The 24,939-nt window shown below is 59.3% G+C and overlaps 1 protein-coding gene across 1 annotated transcript in view; it reads left to right on the top strand.

Annotated features, from left to right (window-relative positions):
• Nucleotides 1-234: 234 nt before the first annotated feature.
• SKI (SKI proto-oncogene) overlaps nucleotides 235-24,939 on the top strand; it is a 64,161-nt gene continuing 39,456 nt past the window's right edge. Inside the window, exon 1 of the mRNA XM_019712057.2 lies at nucleotides 235-1,451. Within this exon, the coding sequence (XP_019567616.2) occupies nucleotides 267-1,451 (1,185 nt within the window). The 5' untranslated portion in view covers nucleotides 235-266. The remainder of the gene's footprint in view (nucleotides 1,452-24,939) is intronic.

Here is a 24,939-nt window from a genome sequence, read left to right as displayed (position 1 = left end):
GCGGCGGCGGCGCGCCGCGCGAGGACGGCCCGGCGGGCCCCGCGCCCGCGCCCCGCTCCTCCCGGGCCCCTCGGCCTCGGCCGCCGCGGCGATTCGCGCCTCGCGGCGCCGGCACCTGCCCGCGCGCCCCCGCGAGCCCCGGGCCCGCGAGCGTTGGCGTTGGCGTTGGCGGCGCGCGCCGGGGCATGCCCGCGCCTGGGGCCAGGGGCGCGCGGGGGCGCGCGGGGGCCCGGGCGGCGGCGGCGGGCGCGGCGCGGGGCGCGTGGATGTGGCGCCGGGCCCAGGCGCCGGCGGGCTCCAGCGGCGGGACCCCTTCGCCCCGCCCGCCTTCCCCTTCGCGCCCCGGCGAGGCCGAGGCCGCGGCCGTGATCGGCCGGGGCCGGGGCCGGGGCCGCCGCCGGGGCGCGAGGGGCGGCGGCGGGGGCCGCGGGGGCCCGGGCGCGCGGGAGCGGGAGAGGCCCGCGGAATCGGAGCGCACCATGGAGGCGACGGCGGGAGGCCGCGGCGGCTTCCAGCCGCACCCGGGGCTGCAGAAGACGCTGGAGCAGTTCCACCTGAGCTCCATGAGCTCGCTGGGCGGCCCGGCCGCCTTCTCGGCGCGCTGGGCGCAGGAGGCCTACAAGAAGGAGAGCGCCAAGGAGGCGGGCGCTGCCGCGGTGCCGGCGCCTGTGCCCGCGGCCACCGAGCCGCCGCCTGTGCTCACGCACCTGCCCGCCCTGCAGCCGCCGCCGCCCGTGTTGCCCGGGCCCTTCTTCATGCCGTCCGACCGCTCTACCGAGCGCTGCGAGACCGTGCTGGAGGGCGAGACCATCTCGTGCTTCGTGGTGGGCGGCGAGAAGCGCCTGTGCTTGCCGCAGATCCTGAACTCGGTGCTGCGCGACTTCTCCCTGCAGCAGATCAACTCGGTGTGCGACGAGCTGCATATCTACTGCTCGCGCTGCACGGCCGACCAGCTGGAGATCCTCAAAGTCATGGGCATTCTGCCCTTCTCGGCGCCCTCGTGCGGGCTCATCACCAAGACGGACGCGGAGCGCCTGTGCAACGCGCTGCTGTACGGCGGCGCCTACCCGCCGCCCTGCAAGAAGGAGCTGGCCGCCAGCCTGGCGCTGGGCCTGGAGCTCAGCGAGCGCAGCGTGCGCGTGTACCACGAGTGCTTCGGCAAGTGCAAGGGGCTGCTGGTGCCCGAGCTCTACAGCAGCCCGAGCGCCGCCTGCATCCAGTGCCTCGACTGCCGCCTCATGTACCCGCCGCACAAGTTCGTGGTGCACTCGCACAAGGCCCTTGAGAACCGGACCTGCCACTGGGGCTTCGACTCGGCCAACTGGCGGGCCTACATCCTGCTGAGCCAGGACTACACGGGCAAGGAGGAGCAGGCGCGCCTCGGCCGCTGCCTGGACGACGTGAAGGAGAAGTTCGACTACGGCAACAAGTACAAGCGGCGGGTGCCCAGGGTGAGTGTCCCCGCCGCCCCCGCTGCGGGCGTGGGAGGGGCGGGTCGGAGACAGTGGGGAGGCCCCCTGGGCCAGGGGGCTCTCTGTCTGTGCAGGCTGGGACTTGTGCTTCTGCCTTTCTCCCGTTTCAGGGTTGGCTTTGTTTTAAGGACTATCAGAGTAGCTTCAGAGCCCCCGTTGATAACCACGTATCCTGGGAGGAAGCGTCTTCTCCTGCCCGATCTCTGGGACATGCCTGCTTGTGTGTGGGGCGGGGGAGGGACGTCGGGGAGACCTGGGCCCGGCCTGGTGGGTGGAGAAGCCTTCCTCAGGCCATTGCCCAGATAGGCCCCATGGCGGGGAAGGGCAGGCGGCAGACCTCAGCTGCTCCTGCTCAAGGTCCCGAGAAGTTCGGTCTCGTCCAGGCTCAGGCTGGAGGCCCAGGCCTTCTTCTTCAGGGCCGAGAGGAGGGGTCCAGACTGGGTCTGGGCAGAGGGCACTGCCGTCACACCAAAGCTCCCAGCGTTGCCGACAGAGGGCTTCCTGCCTGTGGTCCCAGGCAGACGGGACTTGGCCGGGCGGAGCCTCTTTGTGCCTTGGAGTCCTGGGAGACAGATTCAAAAACTAGCCTGGGTTTCTAGGTGCAGTGTCAGGGCTGAGACTCTGCGCCTCCAGTTCTGTGCACCTCCCTAGGTCTGCCCGGGAGCCCGGGAGCGAATCCAGAGTCCCCGTGTGCGGGCGAGGGCCGCTGGGCACCGGGCTTGGTGCCTGGTCAGCCGGCACCCGGGGTCCTGAGTTGGAGTAGCCAGTGGCCTGTGATTTGTTTTGGACGCGCCCATTTCCTTCTCCCCCTCTCTCTGAAACGCTGGAGGGCGCGGCGACAGGCAGGGAGGGCCCAGCAAAGGCTCTGTTGTTTGCCTGGCCGGGGATCTGTGTGATCAGCCGGCAGCTCCCTGGCCACTAGACCTGAAACCAATCACTGAAGTCCTCGCCAACTTTTCATGGCATCTCCCCCTCCCCAAGTATTTGTAACTTTTAAATTTAGGGGCTTATTAAATTGCGCACACAGAATGCTGCATTGGCTCAGCTATTCTTGGGAGGCCTAATTAATTCAGCTATTGCATCAAACTTTTTTTTTTTTCTGAATCTGTGAATAGATGCTCCCGCCCGGTTTTCTCTGGGCGCCCCTCCAGTGGAGTGTCAGTCTCGGAGTGTCAGTCTCGGGGAGCGGAGGAGGGGCTGGGGAAGATGAGGGCTTGGTGGGGGCCACTGCGTGTGTGCGTGTGCAAGCCTGTGCGTGTTTGGTGGCATTTCTGCCCTTGGCTAGGCCAGCGCCCAGGTGGCAGCTGTCTGCAGACTGGGGTTGGGCTGGAGGCTCAGAATGGGCAGCGTGGGATGGTGGGGCTGCTGATTGGGAAGGCTTGTGGCAGGCCCTTCGTTTCAAACAGTGAGTTGGCTGTGGGTGCCATGATGGGCATTCCCTTTGAACTGGGAGCTTTTCTGTTTGGGGTGCTTGCACCCTGGACAGCCAGCGTGGTCCGAGGGAGCCCCACGTGCAGGATTGTAGATTCTGGCAGACTGGAGCTGGTGGGCGAGGCCATGGCTGGTCACTTCCCTTCAGAGTGGACAGCCAAGGGTCTTGTCTGGCAGGTGTGTGTGTGTCTGTGCCTGAATCTGGGTCATGTGTGTTTGTGGTCTTGCTGTCTTCCCTGGGGTTGGCTCTTTGTCAGCTGCAGAGCCAGGCCCGAGCACCCTTGTAGCAGGCCCTGCCATTCTGGACGCAGGTGTCCTTAGGTTTGGGGAGGGCCCTGGATGAGCTCGCAGGAGGTGCCGCCTGGGGAGAAGGCAGGACAGTCCCTGAGCCACAATCATAGAGGAGCGGCCAGAGCACACTTGCACTCTGGTCACTTCAACAGATGGTCAGCCTGCCCTTTCTCCTTCAGCGAACTCCCTGCGGCTGCTCAGAGAGCTCCTTTACTGCTTGGAAAGGAGTTTCCCCGGTGAAGATGTGCTCGCTGTAAGTGGTTGGGGTCTGCAGGCCTGCCCTCACCGCGGGGCCGGGCCGTGGCCTGCTGTGCCCCTTGCCAGACCCTGGCACTCTGCGGCTGGCTGTTCGTGCACCCCCAGACCTTGCCCAGCCAGCACCTCTGTGAGCTCCGTGCCCTTCTGGTCACCCCTCCACCTCGGGGGGCTCTTTCTGGCGGCCGTGCCTACTTGTCCGATTCTTGGGGTCCTGCCTGCTGCCTTGGCTCTGTGATGGCACGGTTGGGAATTTTGGGGGTACACGGCCCCCTTTAAATCTTCCCAGCACAGCCGTGTGCTTGTGTGTCTACGTGCCAGGGCACCATGTGAGGAGGAGGGTGTCAGCCTCGCTGTGGGGGAACCACAGCTGTCCAGACCCCACTCGTTCTGGGAGGAGTTTCCTGGGAAGACCCCCCCATTTGGTTTGGTCCTCCCACTCGCTGTTCATAGGATGTTTTGATTTCTTCACTTCCTTTATAGCTTCTTTTAATATTTTTGATCCACCGAGGACGAAGACAACAAGGAATGTCCCAGAACTGCTCTTTGTAGGGGACACGACTCCCCAGGGGTCTTGGGTTCTGGTGAGACAGAAGTGAGCTTAAGTGTGTCCCGGGTGCTGGTGGCCAAAGTGTCACCAGGTCTCTACCAGGCAGACAGTCAGTGCTTTTCTGCCATCAGTGGTGGCGAGGGGCGGTGATGGTCATGCCCCTCATATCCCTCGTCCCCCCTCTCCCTGCTTCATGTGCAGCCCGGCCACGGAGGGGTCGTGGTTCCTGGGGTGGCCTCAGTGTGGCACTGAATGTGGGGTGGGGCCCCGGCTTTGAGCCTGGTTCAGGTGGGGAGTCCCATGTGCCGCCCGGCAGCCTTCCTCATTGACGGCACCAGCGTGATGGGCCCAGTGTATGTCCTGTGGTTGTCGGGGTTGCCAGGGCGCTGGGAGCCACCTCATAGGCCCCCCTGGCTGCTGTGGCCCAGCTGTGGAACCCCATGGGGAATGCTCCTGCATCCTCACTGCATCCCTTACTGGCAGCGTGACCTTGAGCACATTGCTTACTCTCTCTGTGCCTCAGTGTTCTCGTATGTAGAATGGGCACTGCAATAAGTAGTGGCCACTGGTAATGTGTTTCTTGCGGGTATTTAGGTGTCGAGTGTCACGGGGGGGGGGGCTGGAGACGTGTCATTGTGCTGCCGGGAACACGAGGCAAGGAGATGAGGGCCTTGGAGCTACCCCTGCCCCCGCTTTAACCCACCTGCTCGGCCTGCCCCTCCTGCTTGGGCTTGTCTGATGGCGTTTGGGCTAATTTTTGAGCAGCACAGGTTGCTGTCAGTCGTAGAGGGGACGTGGGCGCTACGGGCTTGGGTGCTGCCTGGGCGGGGTTCCTGGTCTTTCCTCGCCGGGTGCCCAGGGGTTTCCTTTTCAGGGGGCACCAGGGCAGTGCTCGGCCTCCCTGCGGCCCGAGCAGGGTTGCTCTGTCCAAAGAACAGGCCCGTCAGCAGTGCTGCTGCAGCGCACGCTGGCTCTCAGGCCGAGGGAGCACCTCGCTCCCACCCCCCAGTCCGGCACGGCTCTTTCCTGTGGAATGGCCCTGGTCATGTGGCTGGGGGCCCCGCGTTGTGCAGCGCGAGTGGCCACGACTACATTGTTTGGCTTCCGAATGCTGAAATGGTTTTGCCTGCGTCCCCTGGAGACTTTCTCCTGGTCAGAGGGCAGTGTTTTCTCAAAGCAGAGACCTGGGCAGGCTGTTAGCGTGGAGCAACTTGGCATCGTGGGTCCTCTGGGGACGACCGGCCACAGGTGTGGAGGCTGTGGGTCCTGGCTGAGGGACCCTCTGAGCGCCGTGCCTTTGCTCTTTTACGCTGAAAGCACCATGGGAAGAAATGGCATCAGGAATGTTCCGTCAGGCTGGCACGGACTCTGGCCAGCACCCTTCTTCCTGGACCCCCCTTTTTTAATGGGGTGGCTGTGCTCAGCCTCAGGTCTGGGCAGACATTTAGGATCGCCTGTCCCTTTGTCCACGTGTTCTAATCTATGTTTTTGTGGGGTCCATGGTAATTTCCTGTTCCAGACACTCGGCTGAGAAGGTGGGGTACCATCTCAGGTGGTGCTCTGCGTCCCCAACCCCGATGCAGAACGACGGGGTCTGCGAGTCGCTTTAGTCAGGGTGATAGCCCCAGAGCAGAGGTTGGGGGTGAGGGTCATCTCAGATGGGGGAAACAGCAGCTGGAGTGAGGCCTGGTTTCTGCCCTGCGCCTGTGGTCGGCCATGTGAGCACGAGGCGAGTGTGGGGTGCGGGCTGCCATCAGTCTGTCTGCAGTGAGCAGAGCCATATCTGGGTGGTCCCCCGAGAACGGCCCATCTGCCTATTTCTAGCACCCGCCTTTGGAGCTGGGCAGGGCCCCTTGCCTTTGGGGGTGTTCCCCGTGCCGCCGTCTCCTGGGGGCAGCAGGGTCCTTGAATAGCCCTCACCCCATCCCTGCTGCTCTCTGGGAGGTGCCTCAGTCAGTGTGTGGCTTTGAGAGTCAGGCCAGGGACCTGGGGCGTCTGGGTCCATGACCCTTCCTGCCTCTGCTGTGCACTGTGTGTGCGATGTCAGGTGAGGGCAGATGGGACAGGAAGTGTGGACGTCCGTCCATGGAGTGTGACCCCGGCCCTGCCACACCTCTGACCACCGGGTGCTTCCGGCCGGCCCTGGCTGGCTGACAGGGGGTGTCCGTGGCCGGCGGCGGACTCTCTGTGGCCCGACACTGTTACACAAGCAGCAATAATGTGTCTCTTTCTAAGGATTGCGAAAGTTAGGGAGGATTTCTCCACTGAAAGAATTATGCAAGTTTCAACTGAAATGTTTTTTTTTTAAAAGTTTCTTTGTTTTGAGTCAAAATAACAGAGGCCGAACTATTTCCTTAAGATCTGTGAGAGCTGGAGGAGGAGAAAGCTTCTGTTCTTCCTGGGGGCCCTGCCCTCCTGCATGGCCGGGCACTGGGCGCTTTAGGGTGGGTGCCAGGTGGTGAGATTGGGAGCTGGGCGCGGCCTCCCCCTGCTCCCCTTGTGTTGTCTATGAACCTGCTCAGAAGTGGGGGGCGGGCCAGAGTGGCAGAGGGAACAGGAAGGCATTCCCCAGGAGTGCGGGGTGTGGGGCGGCATGCGGCCAGCTGTGTGTTGGCCTGGCCGGGTCTGAAGTGGCTTCCGTCAGCCTTGGGTGAGAGCTGCCCCTGGTGTGGGTGGGAGTGGAGTGGACGGTGGGGCCTGGGCGGGGCCACGCTCACCAGGTTGCCTGTGTGAGCACAGCTCTGACCTCGCAGGTTAGGCCCCCACGGAGACCAGCTGTGGCTTTCAGGTGCCGTGATCCCCTTAGGAAGCACTGAGTGTGGCCCTTGGGCGGGCAGAAGAAACCTCAGCTCTGATGGTGCTTGCTTTTCTGAGGCCGTGGGACGTGGTTCTGCAGAACCCTGGTTTCAGAGCAGCCAGGACAGCTGCAGCCCGTTCTGCTGCACTAGACTTACTGGCTTTCCAGGCAGTGTTGCTGGAGCGCCCAGTGAGGTGGGGCCTTGCTGGTCACAGAACCTAGGGGCCCAGAGGGCCTCCAGCTCGGGGTCACCACCGCTTGTGTCTGCTTAGTAACTGGAAGAAAGGCCCCAGACTCGGATGGGAAGTTTAAATGAGATGGTGGGGACGAGGGTAACATCTGCAAGAAGGACCAGAGTGGACGGGGCGCCTGTCACTTGCAGCGCGTCCTGTGGGTGGGGTCTTCAGAAGGGGTCTTGCCTGAACCTGGAAACAGCTGGGACGGCTGGTGCTTGGCCTGTGTACATTCTCTGATTATAGTTGCTTGACTTGCAAAGATTCAAAGAAAGCTGTGAGTTCTTGATTTTGCCACTGTCGATAAGAACTCAGGAAGTGTCGGTGTGACTGGGCGTATAGCCCACAGTGGTCTTGGTTCTCTGAGGTTGTGTGGTTGTGGTTGTGTTGTCTGTCTCGCGGGGGAAGGGGGGGGGCTTGGTCACAGCTGGGTTCCTAGTTCCGGGCCCTGAATAATACCCGTTGAATGAGTCATGGAGGCATGAAATCATTGATTGTCAGGGTTTATTGACAGCTCCTGATGGCTAGACAAGGAAAGGTCAGGAACCTTTCTTGGGGGTGCATTTGGGGGTCCGGAGGTGTCACTCGTCCTTGCCCTGTCTATTTTGAAGGCGATGGCTCTCTCAGATCTGGGTGGGGCACGTGGAGCCTGGGGCCGCGCGGGATGAGCCACGCGGAGGCTCGGCTGCTGCCTGTTGGGCGGCGCTGTCTGTGCTCCGGCTCCACCTGGACAGGCCTCGCTGTGGCCCCTGCCCTGACGTGGCTTCCTCTGGGACGTTGACTGGCTGCTTTGAAAGCAACATCTTTTGTTGATAATTGGCTTCCTGCTTGTTGCAGAGAAACGGGGCAGCGGCAGGAGTGGTGGGAGGTCAGCACCCTTGTCGGCTTAGCTCTACCCTGAGGGTTAGTGAAGCCACAGGCTGTTGGAGCTTGGGCAGTCTGCGGGCCTAAGGTGCCCACGGCTCTGGAGTGTGCGCTCTGAAACCCCCATGGTGTGGGGGCACGCAGGAGCTGGGCTCAGCACCCTGGAAGCACATTAGGAGTGCAGGCGGGTGGTGGACGTGTGTGGGGGGCAGCCACCAGGTGTCAGGTTGTCCCCCGTGCCACGTCAAGCTCCCTCTGCCCCGGAGGAGCGGTCGGCTATGTTGTCACAGGAACCAGTTTGCTGTGACGTGGAACCTGGACTGTCAGCATGGTTTCCTCTGCACCCCATCTTCCAGCCAGGTGGGGGGCTCCCCCAGGCCTCGCGCAGGCCACGCAGCCCAGCACACTCAGAGAGCAGTTTGTTGGGGCGGGAAGCACGTTCCAAGAGGGCTGAAGGTGTCTTGCTTCACGTGCAGTGACCCTGGGCCAGGAAACAACTGGAATTCTGGAGCGCCCCACACATTCCTGCGGGCAGGCACAGCCAGGCCTGGCCCGACGGGCAGCAGGGACCTGCGCCCCTGAGGCCGGCAGTGCTGGGTGACTTGCAAGAGCCCGTTGTGGGGACTGGCATCTCCATCTCCCTGGGGAGCAGTGCCGGCCTCTCCGGCATGGTCCCTGTGGGTTTGCTGTCACCGCAGCCTTCCTGTCATGATCCCGCTCGGTGGCACTGCTTGTGGGTGAGGCATCCACGTGGAAGGCAGGGCTGATGGAGTGGACGCCAGGTCGCGTCCCCCTCACCCCCCACGCCGTGAGTGTGCTTGCTCGCTCTGCGCAGAGCTGGAGGTCACTGTGAAGGCCCTCTGCCTGTGGCCCTCCCCGTGGCCTTATGGTCCCAAAGAGCGGCAGCTGTGGGCAGGTGCGTGTCATGCTGTCTGCCATCCCTGTGACCTTGTGCTGCTGTGTGCCCGAACTTTTCTTTTCATACCAGCTCACTGTCATCCCTGCAGGCCCTGGTGGGGCTGGTCTAGCCGTGGGGAGAAAAGCGGTTACGTGGACAGTGGGTTGTGGAGTCCTCAGTAGACACTGTACCGGAAGGAACGTTTGCGGCCACCTCGCTGTCTGGGCCTGTGGTGCACGGCCGGGCCCTGAGCAGCCCGGGTCAGCTGTGGCCGCCTGCCCTGGCCGTGTGGGCACCTGCCCTCCTGTGCCCGAGGCGGGTTGGGCTCCTCCCCCAGGCTGGAGCTCCCAGCCACGGAGTGAGGCCACATGTGCCGGGTTGTAGAAGGGGAGGGTGGTTTTTGGGCTCCGAGCCATTGCCACCAGTGGGGTGAGTGTGTCTCCCCTGGGCAAACACGCCCAGGCCTGAGGACAGCCCGGCAGTCAGGCCTCCCTGCCGGGGAAGCCGGGCCGTCCCTGGGGGATGACAGGTGTGCTTGTCCCATGTGCGGTTCTGGAGCCCCTGGAAGTTCCCCGCTGGGGAGGTCAAGGCAGGTGTGCTGGTCATGGGGGGTGTCTGGGCTGGGGGGGAGGGACCTGTCCCAGGCTGGCCGCCCTCCGGGGGTGGGGCACCCCTGCCTGGTGTCGGGTCTCTGAGGCCCCAGCCTGTGGCCAGACTTGCCCTGCCCGCCCAGCTGCCACCCCCGCTGCCTGGCATTACAACCTAAAAAAATTACACTCCCAAGTTGAATGATATGTAAATGTAGTCAATTAAGCGAGGGGATTTTAATTAGCAGTTTAAGTTCATGTGTGAAGTGCCTGCCTTAATTACTTGACAGTTTTGTTGTAAATTTGCTAAGTTTTTTTTTGCAGAACTATCAAAACTGTGATTTTTTTTTAACATCCTTGTATGCAGTAAGTGTCGCCCAGCTTGCCTGACCCTAGTTGATTTTGTCTGAATTTATAAAACTCTTGAAACTGTGAAAGGAAGGTAAACCGAGGGTTGCCTCCAAGCGGCTCAGTGAGTTCATGGGTGCTGATTCCTGGAGGAACTGGAGGTGGTCCTGGGCTGTGGGGTGGAAGGTAGCTCACCCGCCCCCAGCTGGGGGCCAGGAATCTGCGAGAGGTGCCCAACGGAGGCCCAGGTGGGACGACGGGGGACCAGCAGCCATGGAGCCCAGCCCTGGGGAGCTGTGGGCGGGGCTGGGTCCCTGGGTCCCTGCATCGCACACCAGGGTGTCTGATGCCAGCTGCAGGCCCCGGGGAGTCCGAATCCTGTACATGGGTGCGGGTGAGATGCAGTGTGCAGGTGGGGTGTGCGGGCACGGTGTGCGGGCTGAGCAAGGGGTGTGGGCCGGGCACTGAGGACCCTGGAGGCTGAGGAACAGTGGGAGCAGCAGGGCAGGCACACGGTGTGCCTCTTGTCCCCGGAGGGACTTGGCTGTGTGGCCCTGCTGGCTGTGGACACAGGTGGGAGGGAGGCAGTGGGCCTGGAGGGCTGAGGTGGGGGCGCAAGCAGCGCCTGAGGGCTCAGTGAGGGGCAGACAGACGCTTGGTGGTCGGGGGCAGGCCTGGGCCTCTGCTTTGCTGTTTAAACTTAGAAGTCGGGAGCAGAAAACCAGGATGCTGCTGGGCCAGAAGGCGTCACTGCCCCGCAGGATTGATGGCCTGAGTTCCCGGCACCCCCGTCTGACAGGGCCGGCCAGGAGGGTCCCTCAGTGTCATCACATCGTGTGTGCGCTTAGAAATGTACTGTTAGGATGGGGTGTTCCGGCCGACACCCTGCAGAGACGAGTATACACATCCTGCGCCCAGTTCAGCAGCTACCAACGGGTGACTCGTGCCCCTCGACCTCCCCCTCCTGTGCTGTAAAAAGCACGTCCCAGGCGTCATCCGGCTTCAGATTGAAGTGTTCCAGGGTCTGTTGAACAGATAAAGGATTGTGAAAAGTCAGGTCCGCGGTGCCATTGGCGTCCCTGACAAAACCGACGGAAGTTCCTAGCGCCCGCGCGTGCCGCTGTCTGGACCCCCGTCCGGATCCCCGCTGTCCCTTTTGCAGCTCTGGGCACGCGTGCCTCTGTGTGTGCACGTGTGTGTGCCTGTGCGCGTGTGGACAGCCACGTAGTCTTTGTCAGCGTTTTGTGCTGTTGAGGGTCTGGAATTTATTGAACTTCCGGGGCATGTGTTTTTTTTATCATTACGAGGGATGCTTTCGGGAGTACCTCAGCACAGATGTGACAGTGTGGAATGTCGCTGCACACTGGCTGCCACCTGCCTCGTCCCCACCCAGGTCACGAAATGCACTGGCACGTTCCTCTTACTGTGTCCCTCCGGGACATGCCATCCTTAGTGTCCCTTCATATCTGCACCTGTGTCTCAGTGCAGCTGCCGAGGCCCCAGTCTGCAATGCTCGTCCGTGCCGGTCTCTCACCGGGGCTCTGGGCACTCCGTGTCCTGGCCTCGCTGCTTGCTCTGTGGCTTGGCCATGTGACCAAACCAGCCGTCTTGTGTTGCTGGACGTTCGGGCTTCCCGTGTGGGTGCCGTTGAACGGGAGAACAGAGAGTTCGTGGCACAGCACACGTGTGCATGTGCGCTAGGGTCGAGCCCAGGAGTGAAATGGCTGAGTCGCTGAACTGATTTTGGAAGCAGTCGCACCGGCAGGCCGTCACCTGCAGGGCAGAGCCCGTGACCCGTGGTGGCCCAGCGCAGTGGGGCTGCGAGCTCATCTGCGACACAGGTAAGTTCACCGTGGGGTGAGTTTCCTGCAGAAGATTTGATGGTTTGTCCCGGGGAGGCTCGGGCCAGCCTGTGGCCCTTCCGTTTGTCATACACAGTAGGCGCGGGCACGTATGTCCTTTGTGTCTCCAGTCGCGTGGGGTGACTATATGCTTAAATCTTTGTGCACATTTGTTTCCTTTTACTAAATTTGTTGGGGTGACATTGGTTAATATCATTATATGCGTGTCAGGTGTCCCAGTGCATAGTACACCGTCTGTGTAGTTAGTGTATTGTGTTTGTGCACATTTCTGGTCATTTCCTCAGCCGACTCTGACCCCCAAAGGCCTTTTTAAGGGGTCTTGAATTTTACGCGTTCCCCAGACTTGCTCTGCCTAGCGTTCTGGGGCACACGTGCACAGACCTGCCTCCTTACAGCCAGGTGGTGTCATTCCCACACACACTGTTGTGTGGCTGTCACCACCATCATCTTTCCAGACTGGAACTCTGTCCCCAGGAAACACTCACGCACTGTTTCACCAGCCCCAGCCTGGCACCCAGCTGCCGCCTCCCCGTCTCTGTGAACCTGGCCTCTCCAGGTCCCCATAGGAGTGGACTCATAGGCGTCTGTCCTTCTGTGTCTGGCTTGTTCACGGAGCACAGTGTCCTCCAGGCCCACCCACGCTGCGGCGGGCTCAGGGCCACCGTCCTCGTCAAGGCTGAGTGATACCCCACGTGCAAACACACCACACGTGTGTGTCCACTCATCCGTGGTGGACGCTTGTTCTGCTTCCACGTTTGGGCCGTTGTGAGTAACTTACGCTGCTGTGAATGTGGGTGTGCAGGTCCCTGCTTTCAGCCCTTTTGGGGACACACCCAGAAGTGGGGTTGCTGGGTCGTCCTGTCGCTCTGTGTTTAACTCTGAGGAGCCTCCACACCGTTTTCCATCACGGCTGCACCGATTTCCATCCCCACAGCAGCGCACAGGTTTCCATCCTCTACGTCCTCATCAACACGTGTTAGGTTCTGGGGTTTCTTGTCGTTGGGCCCTAATGGGGGTGAGGTGGTGTCTCTAGTTTGATTTGCGTTTCCAGACATCTTGTCACGTGCTCGCTGGCCGCGTGTGTCTGCTCTGGAGAAATGTCTGTTCTGAGTCCTTTGCCATTTTTTGAACTGCTCTGTTCTGTCCAGCTGTACTTGTCCACGTAGGCTGGGTGTTAGTCTCATCACACGTGCGAGACTGACGCTCTGTCTGTTGCGATGTCCTGGCCCAGCCATCCCTCTGTGCTAGAAGTCAGGCTGCTCCAGCCTCAGCCTGGGATGTCACAGGCAGGGGCATCTCTGGCTGGAGACCCCATGTGCCTCGACCCTGCCCTTTCTCAGTGGCACAGGGCAGCGAGTCTCACTGTGGGAGGGAGCACCTACTGTGCGCTGGGCAGGCCCCCAGAGGAGTGGGCCTGCAGCATAAGCCGCCTGTGCTTCCCGGGGAGACCTTAGCCTGGGGGTCGGGGAAGGTTGGCAGGCGGGCTTGGGGCTCCTGGGGTGGTCGGACCAGACCTCATGCACCTTTCTTCTCTCTTAAGTCTCTGTCTTGCCAATTTCTGGAGAAAGTTCTTTTGAAAAGAGTGAAAGGAGGGTGGAGTAACTGAAAGTGACAGACATGCCTCACCACGCAGAGACCTCGCTCCTTTCTTTTTAACCTCGGCACCAAATGTGTTGGCCCCAGAGCAGGGGGACACCCACGCCTGCCCTGGGACAGCTCGGGGCAGGGGCAGCCCATTGGCTTGACCCTGCCTGTTCCTTGGAGGGTGGAGGCGAGAAGCCCAGGGCTGCTGGGCCGCAGGAGGGCTGGCGCTGGCAGGACGGAGGGAGGTGGGCAGCTGAACTCCAGGCCAGCGTGGCTCTAGGAAAGTCATTCTCCCTCGGTCTCTGGACGCCATTCCCCACGAGGGCGGGGCGCACGGCCCACGTGGGCGTTTCAGCCTGCAATTTGCATTAGTTTGGCTCTTTGGTTCCAGGAGGTTGTGGTGACAGGTGGCCTGGATGATGCCAGCCCTTCCAGGCGGGCTGTGTGCTGTTAGCTCTAGTACCTTTCAGGTAGGCAAGTGTGCATGTGGCCCTGGCTGTGAGTCTCGAGGGGGAAGCCATATCTGTTCCCCCAGCCCCGAAGGGTGGGTCCCACTGCCTCTCCGGGCGTTGGGGCCTGGACATTCACCTTGGCCAGGACGGGTGGTGCCCACGCTGCCTGCGTCCCCCTCCCCGGGGCCACGCTGACCGAGCCTATGACTCAGCCATGGCAGCCATTTCCGTTCCTTGGTTTCCAAACGCCCGGTCTTGGCCGCCTGCGTCTGGAGCAGGCCTGCACCTCGGAGGGCGGGTTCCTGGCTGCAGTGACCACTCGGCTCTTTTGTCCAGCTTTGTCTTAGCTGTTGAATATTAATGAGGGGCCAGGGTGTGAGGGCGGCACCACCGAGTGGCTCTTGAAAGGAAGGGCCTCGATTTTTGTTTTACAACTACGCTGGGGTCCTGCCTGCTGGGTGGGGTGACGCCACTGGTTGGATTCCAAAGGACAGCCGGGCGCCAGGCTCCCGGCAATGGGAGCTCGGGCCGTGGGAGCCCCGGCCGTGGGAGCCCGGCAAGGGCCTCTGAGCAGCGCTGGGAGGGTGGCTCTCTGTTTGGGTTAAAGAGAGACAGTTGGAAATCTCTGAGGCCATTCACTACCTGCTGCCCACAAGTAAAACGCACACCACTGTCCTCAGCTCTGATTTTGAGGTACTTCTTCCTTCCCCTGCCTTTGTGTAAATAGTCGGTATAATTTTTGGTATTTCTGGTCAAGGAGAAGTTTCTAGAAGTTAGAGGCAGCACAGCTTAGTGGGTGGGGGCGTGGACTCTCAAAACCTGATTCTGGGGCCCGGACCCTGGCTCGGCCACTTCCTCACCCCCAGGTCTCGGTTCTCATCCCTTTCCCGGGCCTTGGTTTCCCCATCTGTGAAAGGGGCTGATTGGAGCGCCTGTCCCTGTGTTGGTGACTGAAGGCCTGACCATGCAGCAGCTTGCAGCTCTCTGCGAAGCTGGGCCTTCCATCCAGCTGTCCCAGGAGCCCGCTGGGGCCACGTGTGGGCATACGAGGCAGGTGTGGTGGCCTCCCCATGCCAGCGAGGACAGCCAGACAGATGCCAACAGGTGCCGTGAGGGACGCAGAGGGTATGCCAGGCAGCGGGCACATGAGTGGACTCAGGCTGGTGCTGTCCCACAGTGGCCACTCCTCCTGGGCCTTAAGGTCTTAGCCGGCTTGTATGGGGCAGTGTTTGCAGGGAGGTGTGTGATGGTGCGTCTGACCTGGTCCTTTTGGGGGGTCCCCACAGCCCCTGCCTCACCTGTTGGGATGCTGGGAGCCACCGCTGTCCTGGAAGCCACCATCATGCAGGCTGATGATGTCACAAGTCCTGGGCCCTGTGGGCAGGTCAGGTGTGCACAGGTGAGGTTGGCTGCACAGAGAGCTGTGCCAGTAAGTTGGTGCCCGTGACAGGGTTCAGGAGTCGCTTCTCTGCTGAGTGTGACCTTCAGGTGACACCTGGCTGGAGAGAAGGCCAGCATTCTGTTTCATACGATGCTGGTGGGGCGTGTTTTCAAGTGGGACAACTTTCAATATTCTGCAAGCAGTGATTTTGGTAGATGAGGCAGCAGCGGTCTGCTCCTTTCCCACAGCCTGATCTGAAAGGGGTGGAACTGACCCCAGGGCAGATCTTACTGGGAAAAGGGAGTTTGTTCAAAAAATGAGAAAAAGGCAGGCCGGAAAGAAGCAGCTTAGCTCGGTTCCCTGTCAGGCTGCTGGGCGCTGGCTGGGAGCTTGGGGACAGAGTAGGGCCCGTGAGACAGGTTCATGGAGCTGGCTTCTGTGATCGTCACGAGCCCTGGCCCTACCGAGGGTGGGGCTGCAGTGCTGCCACCTGTTCTCCCAGGTCTGCAGGCACGTTGGATTCCTGGATCGTTGTGCCAGAGCTGAGCTGGGATTTAAGATCTGTTTTTGTACCCAGTATTTGTTACCATTCAGGAAATTGGGAATTTTTAGAGTTGGGTGTCATGCTGTTATTTCACGTTGGATGCTTTTGGCTGCCTGTTCTAGAAAAATCACTAAACGTGGCTTACATACTGAGGGAGTTGGTTGTCCCGCACCGCCCGAGCGCCAGACGTGGCCCTAGCTAGGCTGTCCCCGGCACTGGCATTGTTGGCACGTGATCTTGCGTGTTCCTATGTGTCCTCATGTTGCGGTGGCCGTGGCCACCCAGCTGGTGGAGGAGCAGAAGCCGCCGCCTGTGTTCCTTAGGCTAATTCACTCTGAACCCTCTGCAAAGCCCCAGTGAAGCTGCAGGAGGGCTGTCCCCCAGGTTTACCGCTGCTGACGCTGGGACATGTGGCACGCGCTCACCTGTGGTCCACCTTGTGAGTTCCCTAAGACCAAGGGCGTCATGGTGTGGCCACAGCACGGTGACCGCCTGGGGCCAGCCTGAAGCCCCTTTCCCCACATGGTCCTTTCTCAGCGGTGTGTTTCTGTCCAGGGCCCAGCAGGCCACACCTTGTGGTCGGGTTGTCTGTCCCAGAGCCCCCTTTCTTCTGGGTGCCTCGTGTCCTTTGGACCTTCACACGCTGGTGCATTTGGAGGGCTGTCCTGTGGATTGTGCCCCCAGTGGGCGTGCCTGGCATGTCCCCTGGTTGGGCTCAGGAGTGGCATTTTGGGCGGGGGCCCGGTACTGCCACCACGTTCTCCCCTGTGCGCTGGGGCGGAAGGCTCAGACGCCCGCCTCCCATTGGGGTTGGTGACTTTGGTCATGCTCGTGGGTGGGGTCTACCTTTTCCCTCCATGGTTAATAAGTTACCCATGGGGAGACTTTAGACCCGGTCAGCGTCCTGTCCCCGTGAACTTTCTCCTGGTGGTTCAGTGTCCCTCACAGCCATGCCGACCCCAGTTAGAGTGTCGTCGGTCTCCACCTCCCTCCTGCCTGCTGGGCAGTGTCCTGGGGACCGTGCTTTCCAATCCAGTCGTTACAGTGTTGCACTCCATTGTTGTCATTATTTTGATGTCTGAATTGTCCCTTTTGGCCACCTACTGAGACTCAGTCCCTCCTGATGTCCCCCTCCCCCTCCCCCCCCCCGCCACGCCCTTACACCTCATGGCAGCCCGTCCATTCCTGAACCAATCGCTCGGAGGGAACCAGATCACCAGGGTGGTTTGAACTAACTGTTCCGCTGCTCTAGACAGGACCACATCCTCCTGCCCAGCCACAGCCCCTGCTGAGGGGCTGCCAACCTGTGGGGTTGGGGTGGGGTCATGGCAGGCAGCAGCCATTCATGGCCAAGTATTTTCTGCACGTGAATGCTGGCTCTTTTCCACATCTCATTGTTGTAGGTCATTTATAGAAACAGCCACTTCCTCCTGCTCCGTGGATTCCTCTGGCTCCTGTCTCCAGGGGCCTCCCACGCCGCCCCGTCCATAGACATTTCACTGCCCCCGACAGTGGCCGGACTGCAGCCTCTGAGCCCAGAGCCCATGCCTGCGCCTCTGTGAGCTCCACCCTTGGTTGTGCCCAGACACGCTGTGCCGTTTCCAGGGCGCTCACGCTCTTCTTTGCCAGAATGTTCTCCCGTGTTTTGCACACTGTGCTGGGAGGCTTCCGTGCAGTCCGGCCCCTGGGTCGTGTGTGGCAGGTGGGGTTGGGAGGGAAAAGGCGCTGGGGCTGGGCAGCAGCACCCTTCAGACACTTGTCACTGTAGTTTGGGTTGGGACTGAGAGGGTTGAGAACTGTGTTCACACACACCTAGTTTTAAAACTAACCTAATCCTACCTTAGATTTTTCAAAGCCTGTACAGCAAAAAGGGTCCCTTCATTTTGAGCTGCCCCGGGAAGGGTGAGCGTGTGTGCAGAGCTTTAGGATGAGGACGTGCCCTTGCTGTGGCCCGATCGTCTGAAGGTCCTCTGGGCCCTGCAGGGGTGGCCAGGCTCCCGACAGGTGCCTTATAGCAGCTGGGGAGACCGCCCCCAGTTCTCAGGCCTGTGCTGGGCACACTTGGCCTCCCAGGGAGCAGCCTGGGCCCCAGACCCCACCTGGCACTATGCGGGATCCCTATGGACCTGCCGAGGGCTTTCGTCCGCCTGAGCTGCTGACCACGGAGTAATGCCAGGATATTTAGCAAAAAACGACCACCTCAGTGATTTGTGGCTGAAGACATAGGAGCTGTGTGACCTGGCCACCTGCTCAGGCCTTTCCTGCACAGCCCGTGGGCCTCCAGGGGACCGGGCCAGTGTCCCACGGCCCCTCTCAGCTTGGGTCGGGTTTCCCAGCCAGGGCCTGTTCCTACTCAGCTCTTCCAGAAGAGCCTGCCCCGGGGTCCAGCTCATCAGTAGAAGATTATGGATACTGAACCTCATGAGAAGACGCGAGGGCTGCCGGACTGGAGTGGGGTCTCCATGGCATGACTTGATCAGTCGCTTTGGCTGTTCCCTTGGCTGCCGTGCACCGTGGCTTGAGACCACCGTCCCCCACACCAGCCTTCCACGTTCAGTGAGAGTGGGTATCAGGGGAGCCAGGTGCACCCAGCCCCAGGGCTCTGAATTCTTTCTGGGGGGGCCCTAGCAGCATTTCTCTTGGTTACCAGCTTTTGATGTACCCCTTGTTCACTTACCCCCGGGCCGGGCGTTCCGTGAGGGGAGAGGGACGTGGACTGGGTCTGTCCTCAGGAAACCATGTGCCCACCCGAGTTCTCTCCAACCCTCCTGCACACACAAGCCCTGTCCCCAAGGCTGTGGCCTCCACCAGGGGCCTTGCTTTTGTTCCTGAGGACATGTCCCTAACGTGTGCGTTTATTAATGTAGCCACTTGCCTCGCCATCCTTAGGTCTGAGACAGGCAGGAATGGCCCCTTTTGAAAGGATGAGGAGACAGAACTGGGGGTGCTTTCCAGCGGCGCCGTGTGCTGACCGCTGTGCATCCCCAGCCATCTGCAGGGGCCTGGTGCTGGCATGTGACTGCGTGATGGGCAGAATGGGGCTCTTGCCATGTGCCAGCAGCTGGCCCACCAGCACTACCCAGTGCTGTCACTTGATGCCCCTGCCCCCCTGGGGTCAGTTTCTGCAGTGCCTGTTGAACCAGACGCCTTCATTTGGACGCTTGAGGGGATGTGGCCCCAGGAGCCCATACCCGAGTGGGAAGGAACCGCACAGCTGCCAGGTGGCAGTGAGGAGTGTGGGGGGAGTGCAGGTGACCTGTCGGCAAAGGCCTGGCCAGGCCTTAGTGCGGGAGGTCCCTGTGCCCGGTGGACCAGAGTGGACGTCACGGCCAGTGCTTCCTGCCGGAGGAGAAGTTTCTCTGTTCCTGCACACACTTCACACCCATGAATCTTGGCCTGCCCTGGTGGTCCACTCGGAGGGCTTTCTCATTCTGCGGGACCATCCCAGCCCCACGTGCCCGATCACGAGCTGCCATTGTGTTGGCGTGGCTGTGCCGTTACCGCAGGAGATGAGCACACACGGCGCTCGACCCCCTGCTTTCCAGTCAGAGAAGGGCCCCCTCCCAGAGGGGCCAAGAGCAGACAACCAGACCTCCTCCTCGGTCACCAGGAGAACCCAGGTGTGACAGAGGAGGTAGTGCCACCGCTCTGCCACGGGGCAGTGGTCCTGTCCTGTTTGAGGACCTTTGTGGGCCTGGAGCTGTGCTGTGAGTAGTTTCACATGCCCCAGGCACGTTCGTAAGTGGTCTCTGGCTGAGTTCAGGGGTACGACGGCTTTGTTTCTTGGAGCCATTTTGATACACGTGGGAGTTGCTTATATAGTAGATTCTGAAGGGTCTAGAAAGTGCATCGTATAGAAGAGGCTGCAGCCCAGCCAGAGGAGCCTGCTGGGCGTGTTGGCTGCGGGGGCCTGCGTTCCTCCCCCTCAGCAGACTGGTCCTGCCCTCGGCCGGCCCCTCTGCCCTTAGATGGCCTCGCGGGCTGTGAGCCCAGTGACAGAACCTGTCACCAGCGTTGGGCCGGTGGAAGGAGCTGGCCCCCGGGCCTCCTGCCTCACCGCGGAGCACACCAAGGCCCCTCGCTCTGCAGGTCCCATGTCACAAGCTGCATAGGGGACCCTCACCCATCACGGTTGTCTACTCACCCTGTCCTCGAGCGGCCCAGCAGTGGTGCCACCACATCCCCGATCGCCACACTGAAAGCTCAAGACCCTATCTAGATGTTGATTTGGCGGCTTTTCATTTTAATGGGATCGATGCTCGTTCTGGACACGCTGAAAACACACCCGGATGTCCCACTGTCCCTGTGTACACTCCTGGCCGTCACTGCTGCCTCTGGGGGGGGGGGCTAAGTGGCCAGCGCGTGGGGGCTGAGTTAGAAGCTTCTCTTTGCTTCTGCCATCCTCGGTCTAGGCCAAGGTCCCTGCTGTGACTCAGCATTTGCAGGTAGGATTGGGATGCCCTGGGTCAGCACAGCCATGGCGGCTCTTCCTCCAGACACCTGGTCCCTGCGGGGGGCCTGTCGCCCTGCACTGCCCGCAAGACCTGGGCTGGCATGTGATGGGAGTTGTGCAGCGGTGCCCTGCACCCTAGGCACGCCGATGTCACTTCTCCGTCTGTCTGGGGTTTGAGAGTGTGATATTTGTTCATATCACAGTGTGGGTGTTCTTGTCACCTTTTATTGTCATTTAAGGCATCTGTGGACAAGGTCTATGGCTAACGAGCTAATGGTACAAACCAGGCGTCCCCATCCAGTTCTCCCTCCTTGGCCTCTTACGGGGGTTTCCCATGGTTTGCTGCTTATCCTTCTGTTGACCCCACGTTTCTCTGTCACCTGTGTTGGTGCTTCCTGCAGCCTGTGCCTTCCACCTGTCCAGGCCTGCCCACATCCTGTGTCTCAGGTTTGATAAATCCATCTTTTGTCCCAATTATTATGACTGGGGGGCCCTCTTCACCCTGAGCTGGCATAGGTGTTCTGACCTCACTTCCTGCCTGTTCCCCTTGGGTCCTGCAGTTCTGACCTCACTTCCTGCCTGTTCCCCTTGGGTCCTGCAGTTCTGACCTCACTTCCTGCCTGTTCCCCTTGGGTCCTGCAGTTCTGACCTCACTTCCTGCCTGCTCTACCCTGGGTCCTGCGTCCCGACCTCACTCCTCTTGGTCCTATGTCCTGAAGTTGGTCTGGTTTTTCTGCTCCCCTGCATGGTGTCTCTGGCCTCATCCTGGAGCAGCGCTCCCCCTGCCCAGGAAGCCAGCGTGCTGGACTAGGTGTGTGACCTGCCTCCTTCCTTTCCAGCCTGGTGCCTGGAAGGTGGCCACATGGGCTTGGCGTGCAGGCCGTCTGGTCCTGTACTGGGCACCTGTGTATCCTGCTCCCCACGAGGCTTGTTCCCTTGGTTTCAGGGCACACTGGTGGTGGTCTTGGCCTCTCCTTCCCTTTGCAGCGCCTTCTGGCTGGTCCTTGTGGATGACCGTGGTTCTGACTGCCCTACGTGGTTCTCCTGCGCTCTCTTAATGTTACTTTCTGGAGATTTCCTTGGTTCTACCACCTTACACTTTCTTTTTGTCTGTCTACTTTTAGTTTCTGTGATTTCAGTTCTAAGTTCTAGGATGCCCTCTTTTGCCCTTTGTTTCTTTGGTGTGAATGTTCGCCTGTTGTTTCGTGGGTACGGTATCTTGTCTCTACCCCCGCAATGTAAATGATGGTACTTTGACAGCTGCTTCTGGTGCCTTGCCCTGAAGTTCTTTGGTTTGTGTTGGACTTCGGCTTTCTGGGGCAGTTGTCCCCATGTTGGTGATTCCTGACCGCCTGGTCGTGGCAAAGCCGAAGCGCTGAGGGCAGCAGTGGCGCACGGGTGTCCGGCTGTGTGTCCTGCTGCAGTGCAGACGAGTCCCTGAATTTGCTCCCGCGAGGCTTCCTCTCCGCCTCCTGTGGTGGCTGCATGTTCGTACCACATGGTTCCTGAGGGTCTTTCTCTGCAGCTGCTTGGCCCCAGCAGCCTCCCACCCTCGCACATGCTCGAGGTTCCTCCTGCGGTGAAGAGCCCGGGTTTGGGCAACTTTTGAGAGGAGAATGGGGTTGGAGTATGTTTGCTCTTCTGTCTTGAAACTGGTTTTTTTCCCTCTCGATGCTTTGTATTGTATTTCCTGATACGTCTGTGGGTTTGCAAAAGGTTTTGGCATTTGAAGCATTGAGGAAGGGAAGCCATAAAGAGCTGCTTTAAAAAGGAAACTACGGGAATGCCAGTTTAAGCAGAAGTAACCCTCAGATAGCCAGGACTTACTTTCTTGGGACGTCTAATTTCACGCCCGTGTGTGCATCACATGTGTGTGTACACGTGGGACTCACTGTCCTCGAAGGGCTGCACGTTCAGTGTTGACGGCCGAATGGGAGCCGGGTGCATGTTTGGAGGAAGTGACTCAGACCCCAAAGAAGGACTCAGTTCCACATTCTGTTGAGTCAAGGAAGAACGTAAGCTAAGACGTTTTAGAAATGTTTTTAAAACGGGTTGAAAACTCTGTGTCAGGAAGTGAAAAGCCCCAGGACAGTCGTTTAGTAATAGAGGTTTGTCGGCAGGAGTCTCGTTTTCCTTTCTCCTTGTTTTGAATGTTTTTCCCGTGCGTGTTCTCAGTCAATAGAATTACGCTTCATCACAGACCCATGCCCCTGCCGGGAGTGTGGTCTGCAGCTTTCTGTTCAATGTTTGCTTCACTTCGCTCATCCTTGGCTCTGGGTCAGTCCTTCATTCTTGCTGGGTTTTCTAGACCAGTGGTTCTTAAACTTGAGCGTTAGAATTCTTTTCTTCCCCCCTTCTTCCGCCCTCTCCTCCCCACACTGTGGTTCCAGCCGTTGTTTCTCAGTCTAGTTGTGTAGGACACAGCTCCCCGGCCCATGCTGGTGTGATGAGCCTTGCGCTCCCCCTGGCTGAGGCAAGGCAGTCGGTCGGTTGGCCGCTCACAGCAGCTCACGGCAGCTCTCGCCGGCTGCCGGCCGCTCACGCTAGCCATCTCGGCATTAGGAGCACGGCATTCCAACCACCTGAGCCACCAGGCCGGCCCTTGAATGACTAGCTTCTGGGTCCCACCCTGAGTTATGGACTCCTAGGCCTGAGGTAGGTCCTGAGAATTGGCATCTCTGGTAATTCCCAGGCGATGCTGCTGGTGCTGAGACCACACTGGGAGAACCCCTGCTGCATATAGCTCTGGGCCAAGTCCAGCCCCACCTGTTTTTGTGAATAAAGTTTTATTGGCTCATAGCCCTCCATCTGTGTCACATTGCCTGGGGCTGCTTTTGCCTGACAGCAGCAGTCTTGAGTCCTGAGAACACATGGCCCACAAAGCCAGAAGCACTTGTGACCTGGCCCTTCGCAGGATCTAGAGGCGGGCGTCAGTCCGCAAGCTACTGAGTTCTCTGTGAGCTTTTTGGGCTGGAAACGGGCATATCTGGACCTGCTGCAGAAGAAACACTGGCCTTGCACTGTTTCCATTTGTCATTGATCTGTGCAGACGGTTTACGGCTGTGGAACAAATGAATCCTCGCTATAAAGGGTCCAGTTGGGATACTTGCTGTCTAGAGATGTTTAGAAACAACTGTTTAGAAGCTTCATGAACATAACAAGCTGCACGTGAAGTGTGCAGGTTGATAACTCAGGCGAATGTGTGCAGCCTTCACTCCAGTCAAGATCAGGAACCCATCTGTCACCCCAGGTGTCCCAGTGAGGCCCCCTCCTGCTCACCCCACCCCACCCTCAGGCAGCCCCTGACCAGCTTCCTGTCACTGGACTGGTTGCCCTCCAGAGCTTTGAATAAATGAAACCTGGTTTTTGGTCTGGCTTCCGCTGCTCGTCATGATTATTTTGAAATTCTTCCACGTGGTTGTGTGTGTGTCAGTAGTTTTGTTTTGTTTTGTTTTTCCTTGCTGGGTGGTGTTCCGTTGTGTGGATTTGCCACAGTTGAGTTTGTCCATTCATCTGTTGCATTTCCAGTTCTTGGCTGCCGCAGGTACAGCTGCTGGGAACATTCATTTACACGTTTTGGAGGGATGTACAGGTTTTATTCCCTGCGATACACACCTCACTGTGGATTGGCCGGATTGTGCTTACGTGTGTGTTGCACTTCTTAGGAGCACCAAGGTCTCTTCCAAGGCTTATTGCTTGTTCCTAGGGTTTCCAGGTGGGGATTCCTGCCCATTCTCAGGAATATTTTTCGTTTTCCCATTCTCAAATCCTGAGAAAAGTTTGGTCAGAAATCGGGAAAATCTGCTCCTTGAACCCAGGTGGTTGGTAGTATCGGCCATCACTTTGTGGAAACGATTCATCGTGGAGAACAGAAAACAGTTTATATCTCGGGATTCGGGAACGGGAAAGCGAAAAAATTCCTGAGAACGGGCGGGAATTCCCGCCCGGAAACCCTGCTTGTGCCTCCTGCCCGCAGCAGTTCTCTGCGTCCTCAGCAGCACGTGGTGTGGTCAGGCTTCTCAGCTTTAGACGCTCGGGTGGGTGTGCAGTGGTACCTCACGGTTTTAGTGTGCATTTCCCTGGTGACCACTGATGGTGGCATCTTCTCGTGTGCTTGTCTGTCATCCATGTCGCCTCTGTGGTGAAGTGTCTGCCCATGTTTTTGCTGATTATTTAAAGTTGAATTGTTGTCTTGCTGTTGACTTTGTTTTTTCCCCCTTCTGCGTCGCCGTGTGTCCCCCCCGCCAGCTCCAGTCCAAGCCGTTGTTTCTCAATCTAGTTGTTTAGGTCACAGCTCCCTGGCCCATGCTGGTATTAAGAGCCTTGCGGTACCCCCCCCCCCCAACCTCCACCCCCGGCTGAGGCAGTTGTCGCTAGGGCACAGCTCACTGGCCCATGTGGGAATCGAACCAGCGACCTCAGTGTCAGGAGCACAGTGCTCCAACCCCCTGAGCCACCGGGCCTGCCCGCTGTTGAGTTTTAAGAGTTCTTTTTATATTCTGGATGCAAGTTCCTTTTCACACTTATATTTTGCAAAAACTTTCTCCTGGTTATGGTTTTCTTTTTTCTTAATAGCAGCTTTTGGAGAGTGGAATTTGAAAATTTTGGTCAACTCCAACTTACCAGTTTGGTTTTTTGGATTGGGCTTTTGGTGTTCTAGCTGAGAGATCTTTGCCTAACCCAAGGTATCAGTGATTATCTGCTGTTTTCTTTTAGAAATTTTGCAGTTTTAAGGTTTATGTTTAGGTCTGTGATCTGTTTTGAGTTCAGTTTTTCAGACTGGTGCAAGGGGTGCATCCAAGCTCATGCTTTTGCGTGTGGAGCCCAGTGGTTTCAGCACCATTTCTTATAAAGATGGTTCTTTCTCTCTGGACTATCTTTGCACTTCAGTCAAAAACCAGTTGTCCGTGTATTTGGGTTTATTTCTGAACTCTTGT

The sequence above is a fragment of the Rhinolophus sinicus genome, linkage group LG06 (genome assembly GCF_036562045.2).
Source record: "Rhinolophus sinicus isolate RSC01 linkage group LG06, ASM3656204v1, whole genome shotgun sequence".
Taxonomy (NCBI): domain Eukaryota; kingdom Metazoa; phylum Chordata; class Mammalia; order Chiroptera; family Rhinolophidae; genus Rhinolophus; species Rhinolophus sinicus.
The sequence above is the reverse complement of the archived record's forward strand: the minus strand, read 5'-3'. Positions and strand labels throughout refer to the sequence as shown.